This window comes from Cydia amplana, chromosome 19, assembly GCF_948474715.1.
Source record: "Cydia amplana chromosome 19, ilCydAmpl1.1, whole genome shotgun sequence".
Taxonomy (NCBI): Eukaryota; Metazoa; Arthropoda; class Insecta; order Lepidoptera; family Tortricidae; genus Cydia; species Cydia amplana.
In genome coordinates, this window is record NC_086087.1 from 2,935,243 (window position 1) to 2,952,763 (window position 17,521).

The 17,521-nt window shown below is 39.2% G+C and overlaps 1 protein-coding gene across 1 annotated transcript in view; it reads right to left on the reverse strand.

Moving 5' to 3' along the window:
• Positions 1-5,412: 5,412 nt before the first annotated feature.
• Positions 5,413-17,521, reverse strand: part of LOC134657278 (carboxypeptidase D-like) — a 55,849-nt gene continuing 43,740 nt past the window's right edge. The window contains exons 21-26 of the mRNA XM_063512860.1: positions 16,738-16,910; positions 14,135-14,270; positions 13,353-13,564; positions 11,364-11,463; positions 8,708-8,845; positions 5,413-5,599 (exon numbers count right to left, since the gene is read on the reverse strand). Of these exons, the coding sequence (XP_063368930.1) occupies positions 5,475-5,599; positions 8,708-8,845; positions 11,364-11,463; positions 13,353-13,564; positions 14,135-14,270; positions 16,738-16,910 (884 nt within the window). The 3' untranslated portion in view covers positions 5,413-5,474. The remainder of the gene's footprint in view (positions 5,600-8,707; positions 8,846-11,363; positions 11,464-13,352; positions 13,565-14,134; positions 14,271-16,737; positions 16,911-17,521) is intronic.

Below are 17,521 nucleotides of genomic sequence, written 5' to 3' on the forward strand. Positions count from 1 at the left end.
GTCTTTCCCCTATGTGCGTTATGTTGGCTAATAGCACTGACAATCCAACCTCTAGACTAGGCTTAGGCCAATTCTTTCATGAAACTGATGCTGCCAAAAATACGGGGGTGCGGGGGGACGAGGTGAGCGAATCCGGTGCCGTGATTGGTCCGTTCAAAGACACGGACCAATCACGGCACGGGATTGACTCGAAGATGGAGTAACGCTACCGTATGTGTGGCAGAGGGGGTAGCGCGACTATGCTATGTCTAGAGGTTGGATTGTCTGTGGCTAATAGCCAAATTACAGTAGGTATAGTGTGTAGCTTTCTAATAGAGCCCGACGGCTAATCCTATTGTCTATTGTTAAGTAAAACCGCTCGTGCCACGTGCCACAACCACCTGCATAAAAAATCGTTCGTTCACTTTACCCAGGTAATTGAATTACAACTCCTATGGAAATTGCAATAAGATTCAAAATGAACTAATGGATAAATATTTTTGTTACGATGTGTGTGGTCCGTTCAACTCGCCGGCGGTCAGTACTTCGGTTACTGAGTGCCGGCGAGTCGAACGCTATAGAACCAGTCTAAAATGTGTCATCGAGATGCGTAACAAAGGCGCGTTATCGGAGAGCGCACCTACACTGGTTTTTTGAGCGTTGGACTAGCCCGCGCTCAGGTGCCAAATAGAATAATTAAGACCCTTTTTTGCAGGTAAGTAGCACGTGCGGTTTTACTTAACAATAGACAATAGGATTAGCCGTCGGGCTCTATTACAAACCTACAAACTATATAGTCCGTAGATTTGAAACGGGCCCTGAACGGCTTGGTCTATTGTGTTAAGTAAAACCGCACGTGCCGCTACCTGCGAAATAAGGCCGGGTAATTCTAATTGACACCTGAGCGCGGGCTAGTCCAACACTCAACAAACCAGTGTAGGTGCGCTCTCCGATAACGCGCCTTTGTTACGCATCTCGATGACACATTTTAGACTGGTACTGTAGCGTTAGACTCGCCGGCACTCAGTAACCGTGTAGTTTTTAGGTGGTCCCTGCCACACAAAGTGCAAATTATTTCGGGCTACATTTGAAGTAATAACGTCCTAAAAAGACCAGGCAAGGAGACGATCACTTGCGCTTCGTCATCGAATCGCTTTGTGTCTCCATCACTCTTACATATTAGTCCGTGACAGTTGCGTTATGTTCGCTACGTAGCGTTAGCGATTGTCATGTTGTGTACGGGGCCAGTAGCCTAGGAGCCCGTGTAAATGGTTGTGGACCAACGGTGCTTTAGACACAAGGTTTATTTGAGTCAGATCAGTGCGAAAGTACAGTTTTTAAGTGATTGTAGTGCTAGTTATTTATATGGGGCATTATCTATGAAAAGGGACCTTATTGTCGATGGCGCTTACGCCGCACAGCGTCGCGCGGCATTGTATTTATATCGGCGCATCGTTAATAATGGCGTAAGCGCCATCGACAATAAGGTCCCTTTTCATAGATAACGTCACATATGTGAACTCTAAACAGCATGACCGGTAAAAACTCTTAAGTATATCCTAATCTAGCAACGATCCTCGATAAATGTAAAGTAAAAGTTCTTTTTAAAGCTATTTTAAGTTCTATCGCTATTTTGTTTTAAAAAAAAAAGAGTTAAAAAAGGGATACCTACTTTAATGTTGCCTTCAAAATTATCTTTAGAAAATATCGAGCATTACGTGTTCATGATTGCCTTATGAGAATGAGTAGTAATTCACTGTCATTCTATAACTTCTATGTATATTTTGGTTTAAGATTACCTTATTAGTATTTAATAGGAATTAGAGAATCGCGAAATGTCGTTGATTATTTATAGGCTTTTCAAATGGTTTAATTTTATTTTAGGATTCTTTTTATAGGATGTCAATTCGACATTATAGTAGTTAACGAAAGACAATTTCAGGCGGCCTAGCCAAGGTGACAATCGCTATCGCTTCGCCATCGAATCGCTTCGTGTCTTTTTATCACTTTTCCATATTTGTGTGAAAGTAACAGTTGCGTTTCGTTCGATACGGAACGTTAGCGATTGGCATGTTGGCTACGGGGCCTGATTGTCTTTTCATATTTTATATGTAAAAAGCTTTAATAGTTTGCTAGAATTGAAGTAAACGTTATAATATTGATGGAAAGAATTCAATACGACATTGAGTGCCTTATTTCATTTCAATATCTTTCTATTGCATTTTGTATGTTTTTACATGTTTGTTATATTGTTCCTTATATGCTCAATGTCTTTTAAGTGTCTATATATATGATATAGGTATAGACGAATATCATTAGGGGCTAGTTACTATATTTAAATAAACTAGTAATGAATGTTGCATATAAATTATTAGTATTCCGCCCAATTTAAGGAGTTTCGGTAAAAATATGCTTAACTTTGGCAAAGCCTACGCAGTTGAAGTTTCCATACTGATATGTATTTAGTAATTTATAAAAAAAAAATGTTTTAAATTCACTTTGATGCCACAAATTTCCATTTTTTTATTAGAAAGAGAATTCCGTCATTGTATTGTATTGTAAATGGTATAATAGGATTGTATACAAGTAAACTTACATACAAAAGGGTCTATATTCTGAATTATATCTCCATTGTATATTCTCTGATTCATTTATACGAAGCTGTGCCTTAAGTGTCATATTGAATATAATGAAAATGAATGTACATACTTCTGTTATTATTATAAGCTCACATGTGAAATCGTATATTCCCCTTAATATGTATTACGTCAATATCAAATAAAATACAGTTGTGCCACTCATACCTCATATTCAATAGAATATTTTGTAGTTTTGTACATTTTTTAGGGGCTAAAGAGAACGATTTCATAAAGTCGAAAATAACAGTGACATTTTAAAATTTGTACGATTTAAAAAACGTAACGTGGTAAATATTCTTTTGCCCAACAATATGAACTAATCTAAAAAAATATTTTTAATTTAACTTTTTCAAATATTCGCTTTTGACCAAGAAAAAGAAAGAAGAGTTGATTTTAGAAAATGTAAAAGAAATAATAAAATGAAAGGAAGCTTATATAATGAATTTAATAAGATTTAAATGTTTTGTAATTAAGTAAGTCATGGTGTATTTTTAAGTTCCTGTATGTTAGTTAGTTATGTGAAACATGCACAATAGGAAGTTGTGATAAAAGTATTTTAAAATAAATGCCATTTATATTACTTCTTGTCTTTCAACCGCCCAATAATGTCCTAAAGGTGTATAAGCTGAATAAAACAACAATTCTTTTGATCATATTTTAAATATAACCATTATATTTAATTCTTATACAATAAAACTTAGAATTAATCACAATATACTTCATAAAATTTTAGTAAATATCAAAAATACATGTATAGAGCACCAAATATATGTAGAATATTTATAAAACAAAATATTATACATTTTTATTCTATTAATTTCTTTAGTCTTCACATCAAGACTAATTTACCGATTTACATTTTATTTTTCTACAATATAATCCTTGGAGATTCTTCAGTAAATTCGTTATTATAATTATTATCTTAGTCATTGAGTAAGAATGTTTAAATGTTGTAATAGCTAGTATGAATCAATAGAAAGCCGTTTCAATTATAACGATACGTGTATAATTATTTGAAATGGATCGATTTAAGGCACATCATGACATCATAATATCAACTTAGGATATGAATTCCCTACATGTAGGCATTTTGATTTATCCGTACATCATTCGTTTGAACAAAATTATACACTTTATAATATTATAAACAATATACTTAAATTAGGAACAATATTTTTCGCTAAAGTTGTTAAAATAAATGCACCATAGAATGTATACATAGAAAATATTCAGGCAAAACGACAATTTATAAATTTAATGTCATTTAATAAATTCGCGTTATATCATGTTAATTTACAATATAAAATGCATTAGATTTGGAATAACAGTTTTATAGTAAATAGAACATACCAAATTAGAAATACAAATATAATAAAACTTCTTTTAAAATAATATACCGATGTCCGAATTTAAACACATCGTCAAAAATTAATAAAAGTTTAAATCTTATTAGTCTTAATACTGCTACGTAAATCGACAGTAATGGAAATAAATAGAGATCTTTAAGTATACATATGAAGATGAGTTAAAAATAATGAATTAGAACTATATTTAAAATTAATTACACTATTATTCACAGTGCCTAGTCAGGCTTATATTTCATATACTACATTCTGGAAGTGACAATAGTTAAATGAAAAAACTTTATGTTCATTACAATTTAGATACATGTTCTACAACCGGTTAATTCTTTTTATTGTCATTATTACATGAAGATTAGCATAGCATGTGATGTAAAATGGACCTTAACAACTACTAATTAGGTAGTATTTCACTTGGCCAATCGTATTTTTGAGCCATTCGTAGCAGATGTCTTGTCTTACGTGTTAAGTAAAAGTAATATTCGATATAAAATATTGCTAAAATATATAGAGTATAATAAACAAGATTTATTAAGGGACCAATTACGATGTCGTTATAAAAAGTATGTTCCATAGAAAACACCTCTAATGTTCTGGAGATTTGAACCCATGTTACCCTAATAATTTTGAGTTCTGGTAACATAGCACTATTTTAGTCGATGAGATTGAGATTACACGATGTAAAATGAACCCTAATCCCTACTAACAAGGCACAATTTCCTAAATCGATAAGGTTCTACTTCACGGGTTATCTATGTTACATTATACGATGTAAAATGGACCCTAATCCCTACTAACAAGACACTATTTCCTTAGTCGATGTGGTTCTGTACGAGTTTAATGTCTTATGTAACATACGATGTAAAATGGACCCTAACCCCTACTAACAAGACACTATTTCCTTAATAGATGAGGTTCTGTACGGGTTTAAAATGTCTTATGTAACATACGATGTAAAATGGACCCTAACCCCTACTAACAAGACACCATTTCCTTAGTCGATCAGGTTCTCTACGGGTTTAAAATGTCTTATCTTATGTAACATGATACGATGTAAAATGGACCCTAACCCCTGCTAACAAGACACCATTTCCTTAGTCGATCAGGTTCTCTACGGGTTTAAAATGTCTTATCTTATGTAACATGATACGATGTAAAATGGACCCTAACCCCTGCTAACAAGACACCATTTCCTTAGTCGATCAGGTTCTCTACGGGTTTAAAATGTCTTATCTTATGTAACATGATACGATGTAAAATGGACCTTAACCCCTGCTAACAAGACACCATTTCCTTAGTCGATCAGGTTCTCTACGGGTTTAAAATGTCTTATCTTATGTAACATGATACGATGTAAAATGGACCTTAACCCCTGCTAACAAGACACCATTTCCTTAGTCGATCAGGTTCTCTACGGGTTTAAAATGTCTTATCTTATGTAACATGATACGATGTAAAATGGACCTTAACCCCTGCTAACAAGACAGTATATCCCTTAATCAATGAGGTTCTCGACGGGTTTCCAGTCGCGGTCGTTCCTGAGCAACACGATCTCCTCTTCAGAGTCTGTCTCGGAAGGCGGCAACTCTTCCACGTCGTAGTACGGCTTGGACACTATTTCTGTAAAAAAATAGTACATTATTGTCGAGGTTCGGAAGTAGCTACTTGCAGGCTGAGGATTCGTTTTAAACGGACGACCTTGGGAGTCCGTTTAATTGAATCCGAAGCCAGCAAGTAGCCTTCCAGCCGAGTCATATATAGTGCTTTTCTCAAAAATGGTGCAAGAAATAGAAATATTTTACAGAACTTACAGAAGCAACGTTCTAATTTTCCATTAATTTTCACAGAAAAAAATACAACCATTTAAAAAATAGCTTGCCGCCTTAAAAAAAAAGAAGTGTATTTTTCTGCTGAAAATACGCCAACCTATTTGAGACACCTAAATAGTCGCGGTACCAACATTAAGCCTGTAACAGACTATCGCACCGCACCGCGACCTTGGAGCGTCGCACCCATAAGTGAGAGCGAGAAAGAGATATCTGTTTCTCGCTCTCACTTATGGGTGCGACGCTCCAAGGTCGCGGTGCGGTGCGATAGTCTGTTATAGGCTTTATAATAATAAGTGCTGATCATCTGTTTGGCTGTTTAAGGGACCTATGCCTTCATTTGATATGGCCATTTGAAGTTTTAAAAAGTTTGGAACTCGTTAAATAATGGAATTTGTATGCGACATTGCAGTCCCGAAATCGAGACTGCAATGTTTTTAACTTTTTAATTTTTTGAATGACCATAAACTACGCACTTCGCGACCTATATTTTAACCGGCAACGTCGACTTTGCCGTCCATTTTTGAGAAAATGTTATTTACTTACTAGTTTTACTACGGAGCTTCGACCAACACGGAAGGGACGCGGCATTCGCACTATTTCCCCTCTGCCGAGGTACAAGATCAACTGATCTAGCGCGGGTAATAAAACTAGTTGCGCTCGGATTTTAAACTAGACCGAGTCCAGACGCGCGAGTGAACACCGCAGCAGAAAAAATGCCAATTGCTCGGTTTTTTGTAGTAAAAAGAGGTCGAGGACATCAAATTTACAAAAAGAAGGTGTTACATTTCACATGTAATATTTTTTTTTACATATCATACGTTTAATTACATTTAAACACAATTATTATATTTTAGTCTCATGTAAATGTTGGATTTATCGATTTTGCTCGCCCAGTACAAATTGCAGATCCGTCGAGCGACAAATCCGACTTCTTATCTCTCAGAAAACAATAAAATTCTTCGACGAAAATGTGTTAGTGTGCGTGTTGTGACACCGTATACAAAAACAGATCGAGGTGTGCAAGATTCGTCTGTGTAGGGTGTCATTTTCTATGTATTTGTGTCGTCATTACAGATTGGATTTTGTACGTAAGTGTGTGAGAAGTGCGACTGTGTGCACGTTCCCCCCCGCGAAAAATGGCAGAATGATTTGAATGTCAAGATATCGCTTGGGCCTATCCCTTCCGACGTGTCGGAAGCCCGTGTTGATCGAAGCTACGGAGAGTTTTATAATGCGATAGAGTCTGTGCGGAAAGAGAAGAGTCGTGGAATGTATGGGGCCCAATACATTTCATGACTCTTCTAATTCCGCACAGACTCTATAAACAATGTTATTTGCAACTTCAATTTTAAAATAGGGTTTTTTCACCCGCGATAAAACAGAAACGGTGGGTGGGTATGTACGTTTAAGCTCACAAGTTGTTTGTGGGCTACAGACCCCATATCGTACATGAACTAAAGGAGGCAGAATAGGAGCCGTCAGATTTTTGGCGCGAGATGTAAATGTGAAGTTTATGCTTCCGATGTAGCCCACAAGATGGCAGAACCACAAGAAAAGGTACGAAAACGTTAGATGATAGTACTTGCTTTGGCAATGTACATGTTAATGTTTCCTATTCAGACCACAAGATGGCAGACCCTCCAACGCGCACGGTCCATATAGGTAAACACTTTGAGCGCTTGTTTGGCAGGGTCACTATCGACAAGGCTAATATCGTCGCTGGCTAGCTGCGTGAACATGTACTCGCGTCGCGGGTCGCGGGTGCGACGGCAGCTGAAGACAGACAGACAGACACACATACCATATTTCCCGTCGTCGGTGAACGGTCGCTTCTCGTCGCTGGCTAGCTGCGTGAACATGTACTCGCGTCGCGGGTCGCGGGTGCGGCGGCAGCTGAAGACAGACAGACAGACAGACACACATACCATATTTACCATCGTCGGTGAACGGTCGCTTCTCGTCGCTGGCTAGCTGCGTGAACATGTACTCGCGTCGCGGGTCGCGGGTGCGGCGGCAGCTGAAGACAGACAGACAGACAGACACACATACCATATTTACCATCGTCGGTGAACGGTCGCTTCTCGTCGCTGGCTAGCTGCGTGAACATGTACTCGCGTCGCGGGTCGCGGGTGCGGCGGCAGCTGAAGACAGACAGACAGACACACATACCATATTTCCCGTCGTCAGTGAACGGTCGCTTCTCGTCGCTGGCTAGCTGCGTGAACATGTACTCGCGTCGCGGGTCGCGGGTGCGACGGCAGCTGAAGACAGACAGACAGACACACATACCATATTTCCCGTCGTCGGTGAACGGTCGCTTCTCGTCGCTGGCTAGCTGCGTGAACATGTACTCGCGTCGCGGGTCGCGGGTGCGGCGGCAGCTGAAGACAGACAGACAGACAGACACACATACCATATTTACCATCGTCGGTGAACGGTCGCTTCTCGTCGCTGGCTAGCTGCGTGAACATGTACTCGCGTCGCGGGTCGCGGGTGCGACGGCAGCTGAAGACAGACAGACAGACACACATACCATATTTCCCGTCGTCGGTGAACGGTCGCTTCTCGTCGCTGGCTAGCTGCGTGAACATGTACTCGCGTCGCGGGTCGCGGGTGCGGCGGCAGCTGAAGACAGACAGACAGACAGACACACATACCATATTTACCATCGTCGGTGAACGGTCGCTTCTCGTCGCTGGCTAGCTGCGTGAACATGTACTCGCGTCGCGGGTCGCGGGTGCGGCGGCAGCTGAAGACAGACAGACAGACAGACACACATACCATATTTACCATCGTCGGTGAACGGTCGCTTCTCGTCGCTGGCTAGCTGCGTGAACATGTACTCGCGTCGCGGGTCGCGGGTGCGACGGCAGCTGAAGACAGACAGACAGACACATACCATATTTCCCGTCGTCGGTGAACGGTCGCTTCTCGTCGCTGGCTAGCTGCGTGAACATGTACTCGCGTCGCGGGTCGCGGGTGCGGCGGCAGCTGAAGCACCAGGCGGCCAGGGTCACCAGCGCCACGCCCACTACGCCTGAAGATGATAAGTGTTATATTTGTCTACCGTTCTTCATCAATTCTCATCTACTCAAAGGTTAACTGGAAGAAATCCCTTAAAGGGATAAGTTCGCCTTTGTACTGCCTATCCTGTGCCATACATTTGTGTTTTGTACAATAAAGAGTTTATACCTAAAGTCTATTTTTTTATTCCGTAGACTGAAATGACAGTTAATTGTATGAACATGAAATGTCATTTCATACTATTAACTGTCATTTCAGTCTACCGAATAAAAAAATAGACTTTACATACATACATACATAAGTAAACCAAGTGTTTATAATGGACTAATGACATTCAAAGTTCGAACATCTCTCAAAAACAAGCAATTCGATTTGCCCGCCATTCTAATATCAGTAGAGATGACGTTTTATTCAAAAAATATCTGGGAGCAAAGCTCGGAAAACATATAAAACTCAAAAATGCGCGTTTTCCCAGAGATAAGACCGATCTAGATCAATTTTTCGCCCCCGAAAACGCCCATATAGCAAATTTCATCGAAATGGTTAGAGCCGTTTCCGAGATCCCCGAAATATATATATAAACAAATAAATATACAAGAATTGCTCGTTTAAAGGTATAAGATAAGATGAAATGTAGCAACACTGGATTGGGTAGTTTCCCACAGTGGCCCATTTAAAATATCCACCCAGTGTATCTCTACCGTTCAACTTAAAAGTTTACCAAATTCCTCGCTAGATGGCGTGCGAAATCATTTAGAACTAGCTAACGTTTGTCGTTCTCCGTTTCTAGGGGATGCCTACAGACATAGAGTTAGTCGATACATAGACACTTACCATGTGCCGTATGCTTGTTTGTTTCTATTTTTGAGCGCTCACGTGTACTATGTACGCATTGAGTGTGATATTAGTTTAATCAAAGATAATAGATAGTATTGGGACCGTGCACGATGGCAGCGCCGCCTAGCGTTCACAACGTGGTCGGCGCTGTCAAATAGCGAGCGCAACAAAATAAAGATTATTCCTTAAAAATATTTACTATAATGTGCGGAATCTATTCGTATTTAATGTTAAATACACCTGGTTTTTGCTTTAGTGAAAACAGTAAGAATTATCTGTGTATTTTATATTATTCGGTCAATTTCCTTCGTTGTTGTTTCAATGAAAAAACGCATGTTTCACTTTGTTTTGATGACTCACTTAGTGATCCTCTTCCTGGGGATACGTACGATGCTTGCAATTATAAAAACTTTGACCTTTTTCACAGGTTTTAATCAACACATTTTATGTTAAAAATTTATGTTCTCCCGCTTAATAGGCACAATGTCTGTTGTGACACTTGTGTGACTTGTGACAGACGACAGATAACCCTACATGCCAAAAGTGTGCTTTTGATGGGCTTTCAATAACTAATATTACAATCACTTAATGTTGGTACACTGTATTAGCCATACTATTTTATTAACATACAAAAAAAACTCTGTGTTGACATAGACTAGATAAAATGTTTAGCCATTACGTTGTTAAGCCTGGAATAGTACTATATGGTATAAAAGGCTAATATCTAGCTCGGCGTTGAAAATATATAAAATTTACTATTACTGTTTCGTCCAGTATTATTGCAGTTTACCACACAATAGCTATCGTGGCCCATTTTTAACGTAAGTATGATTATAAAGCTAAAATAACTGAGAAGTATGGGAATTGACAGAAACACGGTTACCAATCTTGTCAATATTGGCCACATCAAGCGCTGCGATCGTTTCGGCTTCCCCAACCACCCGCTTTGCACGGAGCGAATACACTCTATTCACTTTGGTCTTTAGTTTAGTTTACTAAAATCATAGAGAAATAAAGACAAGAGTGCTCACTCCATACATCAGTTCAGACTATTAATTTCAGTATCTACATCTAGCATCGAGTAGCGGAACTATCAGTACTGCTACTTGACAATAGATGTAGCACCGACCGGAAAGTCTTATGCTGTTGAGATAATAGTCTTTTTGGTACTAAAACTGATGTATGGAGTGAGCACTCTATGTATTTTTTTCTCTATGCTAAAATGTAATTCTATGGAACTTGCTAACTATGTAAACAAACCCCCATATTAAAAAATTAAAATTGTCTCTGAATGTCAATTTACTAGTGACTTTTGTCATAGAGAAAAAAATACATAGATTACTCACTCCATACATCAGTTATGGTACCAAAAAGAATATTCAATAGATAAGATAAGATAAAGATAAAAGATAGTTTATTCAAGTAGGCATAATTACAATGCGCTTATGAACGTCAAATAAAGCTAGGTAGACCGGCTCCAACCCTACACCTCTGTGTACAACCTACAATTCAGTGTCTACATCTAGCATCGAGTAGCGGAACTATCAGTACTAAAGTCTTATGTTGTTGAGCAGTCTTACTATATTTCTCTATGCTTTTTTACATAGCAAGTTCCATAGAATGACACTTTACCACCGGTATGACGTACTTACCGGTGACCATGACGTACTTACCGGCGACCATGACGTACTTACCGGCGACCATGACGAACACGAGGCGCGACATGCCGAGGACCTTGTCGTCGGATTCCAGCTTGAAAAGCACTTTGGGGGTCATGTTTTCGTTCTTGTTTATCTGAAATAGTACATTATTGTCGAGGTTCGGAAGTAGCTACTTGCTGGCTGAGGATTCGTTTTAAACGGACGACCTTGGGAGTCCGTTTAATTGAATCCGAAGCCAGCAAGTAGCCTTCCAGCCGAGTCATATATAGTGCTTTTCTCAAAAATGGTGTAAGAAATATAAATTATTTACCGGAGCAGCGGTCTTATTATCACAGAAAAAAGTAAAACCATTAAAAATATTTGCTTTGCTGCCTTTAAAAAAAAAAAGAAGTGTATGTATTTTTCTGCTTAAAATACGCCCACCTATTTGAGACACCTAAATAGTCGCGGTACCAACATTATAATAATAAGTGCTGATCATCTGTTTGGCTGTTTAATTGGACCTATGCCTTCATTTGATATGGCCATTTCAACTTATAAAAAGTTTGGAACTCGTTAAATAAATTGCTGTCCCGAAATCGAGACTGCAATGTTTTTAACTTTTTAATTTTTTGACTGCTTCGCGACCATTTTTTAACCGGCAACGTCGACTTTGCCGTCCATTTTTGAGAAAAATAGATTTATGATATCAAATACACGATATTCGTTGATGTGATCTTAACTCTAAGGGCCGTAATAAACAGGTATTCGTACGAACGAAATTAATAACGGTTTAAGAGCGATATCAAATGGTTTTTGAGAACCGTTCCCGATCAATGCTTGCACCATTAAACTAACCCCGGGTTAACCGGTTAAAACCTGGAGTTACCATGGTTACCAGTACAATTTGACACTGGGTTAAGAGGTTAAACCGTGGCGCTAAGAGTTAGAAGATATTCTGATACATTTACATATTTTATTTTCTCTTCACTGATTGGGCTTTTGGGGCCATTGTAATAATTGTGACTTGTGTCATAGAGAACAAAATACATAGATTGCTCACTCCATACATAAGTTTTTGTACCAAAAAGAGTATTCATTTCAGTGTCTACATCTAGCATCGAGTAGCGGAACTATCACTACTGCTACTTGACAATAGATGTAGCAGTACTGATAGTTCCGCTACTCGATGCTAAATGTAGACACTGAAATGAATATTTTTTTTGGTACCAAAACTGATGTATGGAGTGAGCACTCATATCTTACTATATTTGTCTATGCTTGTGTACGTGTAGCTATGACTATGTTGACAAGTAGCCGTTCAAATATTAGGTATAATGTAAATTATGTAAATAATATTTAGATGTGTAAGTAAAAATTTTGCGAGCGGCGAGATGTGCTGAACATATATGTATATAGAAAATATAAACATCTAATTTGTTCTACCACATTTCACGCAAATAAATATATTTCTATTTCAATTTCAAATGTGTTGAAAATTTCGGAAAAAATACGCATTATAATGCTTCTTTAGATTAAAGAAATATTTTGAAAAATTGCAAATAATTGCTTCCAGCGGTCACGAGCATTGTGTTCTCTGGCCATATAAGGTTGGTATTCTTCATGTCCAATTTCTTTGTCCAATGTGCATTGCATCTCACTCTCTCATTAAACAAAATGTGAGATGCAAATACACATTGGATATAGTATATTAGACAGATGGAATACCACCCTAACATTTTGGACTTTATAGTTATCCTACCGAGTGCGCCAGTAGTCTAACTACAAAGATAGCTAAACTTACCATGACGTGTCTCTGTCTAGAGATATATCCGTCCTTCTCAGCGGTCATAAGCACCTCTCTGCCCATATACGTCACCGGTAGGGACACTACAAAGCGTCCACTAGCGTCACTGGTGTTAGTAGCTACTGGGTGGACCACAGCTTTTTACAAACTTCCATACTGTATCTCTAACATTTTGGACGTTATAGTTATCCTACCGAGTGCACCAGTAGTCTAAATACAAACACAGCTAAACTTACCATAACGTGTCTCTGTCTGGAGATATATCCGTCCTTCTCAGCGGTCATAAGCACCTCTCTGCCCATATACGTCACTGGTAAGGACACTACAAAGCGTCCACTAGCGTCACTAGTGTTAGTAGCTACTGGGTCGACCAGCTTTTTGGAGCCGAGCGGGTATACTAGTAACGTAGCTGTGTTTAGGGGTACGCTGTTGTGGTCGAGAGCTAAACCTGAAACAGATAGGTTATAAGTTAGGATACGGGATGTTTTTAATGACTAGCCAAAGAGGTTAATGTGTCTCATACTAAACAACTTTATAGGTCAACGATGAATAGCAAGAAAATGGACTATTCCATAGAAAACAACAAAATATGAGTAGCTGAAATGTGCGAGATTTTTTATTGGCGATTTTATGGTTTACCAAATAGTTAAAGTTCAGTATAGCCTACATATTCACTTGTCAGAGTATGGCTAGTCATTGAAAATCAATATGTCGTGTCGACTTACTTATACCTAGCTGAAAGCTTCATAGCCACTTTATGAATGAATTCCATTCATAATGTGTCCATGCAATTTTGCAGGTCGCTGGTCGTAAATCAAATATATTTGTACATATTTTCACGCGGCTTTCACCTATCAACAGTATCAACAGAGTGATTCTTGGGGAAGGTTTAGATTTTTTAAGATTTTGGGTAATACGTGCAAAGCCGGGCCGGGTCGCTAGTAACTAATATATATGACATCTTTAGCTGACTTTATTATTTATAAAAAGTTTTTTTAAACCGTTTTTAATGCTTTACCTGAAATATAGACCATGTTGGGGTCATTGTACAGGTCCTTGTCGTCGAAAGTACCTCCCGGTACCTCGGTGTTGGTACGGCGCAATATGATGTCTTTCTGTTTCACTTCCCCTTCGATAATCCGCCAAGTCAGTGCCTGTCGGTCATGAAATATAGTTTGTCAAAGGACTGTCTCATTTCAAACATATACAAAGAGAATCATACTATCTTTCTCTTACACTAGTACTAGCACCCAAAAGAAAAGGATGAGTATAGTTTTCCTGGTTCTTACTGACTGACAAATTGGTTTGACCAACTATAAGTAAATTACAGTTTTGCCCTCACTAATGTCTAAAAACTTTATGGACTACTTTATGGACGTGGTTCTTTGTTTTGTTTGGGTACTCTAGGGCAGTGGTTCCTAACCTGGGGGTAATTACCCCCGTGGGGGTAAAACTGGTATTTTACGGGGGTAATAAGCTAACCTAATATAACAATCCAACAAACGTACACGTTTTATTTTTTTATTACCATTGGGAGGAGGGGTAAAATCAGGTTCCCTAGTTAGTCATAGGGGTGACCGGAGTGAAAAGGTTAGGAACCACTGGTCTAGGGTCTCGATTTTTCGAAGACGGGTGAATTGATGGGTCACTAATATAGGTCGATTTTAGAACATGATCTGGCCCCTATTTCACCAAGCTGACAGGTACGACAATTGTCAAAAAAATGACAGACCTTTGTTTCACCACGCCGACATTTGTCAGTGACATATGTCGAGTGACAATTGTCAAGTGACAGGTGACAGATGACAATTTCGTAAATTGTTTTGTATAGAACTTCATATAAACATGACAGGTAGTTTGGTACAATTGTCCATATTAAATTTTATGACAATTATTTTGTGAAACAAGGGTAATGTTTACTAGTCGACATATTTATCAATTCTTCACAAGAGATCGTTAATTTTTTTTCGATATGCCGTGTTCTCATCACTAACATGATATTGATTGAGATCCCATCTGTGTCCCGACCCCATCTAATGCAGCGTATACCTACATTATTTGTTGACAAGGCGTCAAAGCATTATTTTTTGTTTGTTTTAAGTAATTTTTTCTGCAAATGCAAAGTCAGTGACGTCAAAGTAGGAATCTATTCGTACTTTATATTCCCTTGTATAAGAATATCACCACTATTGCTTTCGCGGAGATTCATTTTCTAACTAACCAAAACCTTAACTTTACTGTTAGTGCCCAACTTCGCCTAAGTAAATTATTAAAAAAACAATACCTACTTAAACATACCTAATTACGCTACGGGTCCCCAACTTCGCATTATAATTTTTTTAAATTATGAAAACTTTACTGAGACTTATTCCAAATCCTAAATGTTGAATTACTAAACGCCTTCATAGGCAACAATTACAATTTATAATGGAATTATGATTTAATGCTAGTACATAAAAATGTAAAAGCGATTTAAAGCCATTTTTATTTGTACCCTAAAGGCGAATTTAGGGTACACAGTTTTGCTAACGTTTATTTTCAATGAACTGCAACATTGATAACGGGGTTTGCTAACAACGAAAACACTACAATTGTCACCCAAGCCTGACACAGCTCCGATCTCATGTCAAGAATTACCGACAAATTGACAAATATGTCGACTTATAAAAACTACTCTTGTTTCACCAAATCATTGTCATTAAATGAAAGATGGACAATTGTAACTAAATGCCTGTCATGTTTATAAGCACTTCTATACAAAAACAGTTTACGAAGTTGTCACTTGTCACCTGTCACTTGACAATTGTCACTCGACATATGTCACTGACAAATGTCGGCATGGTGAAATAGGGGCCTGGTCAAAGTATCCTTTAGCAGAGAAAACGGCCTGGGGCCCGTTTCTCAAAAGCTTGTAACTTGTAATACAAGTGGAAGTCCATTTCTAACAAAAGCTGTCAAAAAGTGACAACCGCTTGTATTACAAGTTACAAACTTTTGAGAAACGTGCCCCTGGTATTCAGCAGGCGGTAGTGAGCAGCGTTGCGGCTGGCGCGGTAGGGGCAGTAGAAATGTGGACTTTACCCCGTCGTAACAAGGTTGTACTTTGTAGTCTTTTGTAGGTCGATCTTTACAAAGAGTTTTGGCCCGAGTAGTCTATAGAGTAGTAATTACCTGGTCCACGTATCCCTTAGCAGACACAACGGCCTGGTACTGGCCGGGCGGTAGTGAGTGACCAGCGTTGCGGCTGGCCCGGTAGGGGCTGGAGAAATGTGGACTTTACCCCGTCGTAACAAGGTCGTATTTTGTAGTGTATGTGCGATCTTTTACCAAGAGTTTTGGTCAAAGTTGTCAAGTCACACCTATACCTAGAGCAGTAATTGTAATTACCTGGTCCACGTATCCCTTGGCAGACACAACGGCCTGGTACTGGCCGGGCGGCAGGGAAGCCCGGTAGTGGGCAGTGTTACGGCTAGCGCGGTAGGGGCAGGAGAAATGTGGACTTTACCCCGCCGTAACAAGGTCGTATTTTGTAATGTGTATTCCAATCAGTATCTAGCGATCTTTTACCAAGAGTTTTGGTCGAAGTTGTCAAGTCACACCTATACCAAGAGTAGTAATTACCTGGTCCACGTATCCCTTAGCAGACACAACGGCCTGGTACTGGCCGGGCGGCAGGGAAGCCCGGTAGTGGGCCGCGTTGCGGCTGGCCCGGTACGGACGAAAGAAACCTTTCACGACGATGGAGGCATCACGCACCGGGCCGCCGGACTCACTCTTTATGTACCCCTGGATACCTATAATCAGAAAGTCAATGAGTAAAAATATCTAGGAGACATAAAAACTCAGAAATGCAGCGTTCCTAGAGATAAAGACCTAGAGAAATAACTTATTTTAAACTAGCGACCCGGCCCGGCTTCGCACGGGCACAGGGCGGACACGCCATACATCAAAAATGATTTGCGTTTGCGTTGATGTGTGCGCGGCACGTCTGTACACGCGTGATTGAGTTTCTGACGGAATCCTGACATGTTCTCAGTAGAGCGACTTACGCACACATTCATGTCGCGGCCTGTCGCGGGCGAGGTAATCCGAATCGGGGCGGGGCGGTGCGTGTCCGTTCTGTATGATAATACTATTACTTATTCTATGGCACGGGTAATTTATACATAAAACCTCTTCTTGAATCACTCTATGTATTTTAAAAAACCAGCCAAGTGCGAGTCGGACTCGTGTTCCAAAGGTTCCGTACATTACACAATTTTTTACAATATCAAAAACTAATTAAGTCCGACTCACGCTTGACTGCATAGTTCTAATAGGTTTTCCTGTTATCAATAGATAAAGAACTATTTTGTGTATTTTTTTTCACAATTTTAAACCCAGTAGTTTCGGAGATAAGGGGGGG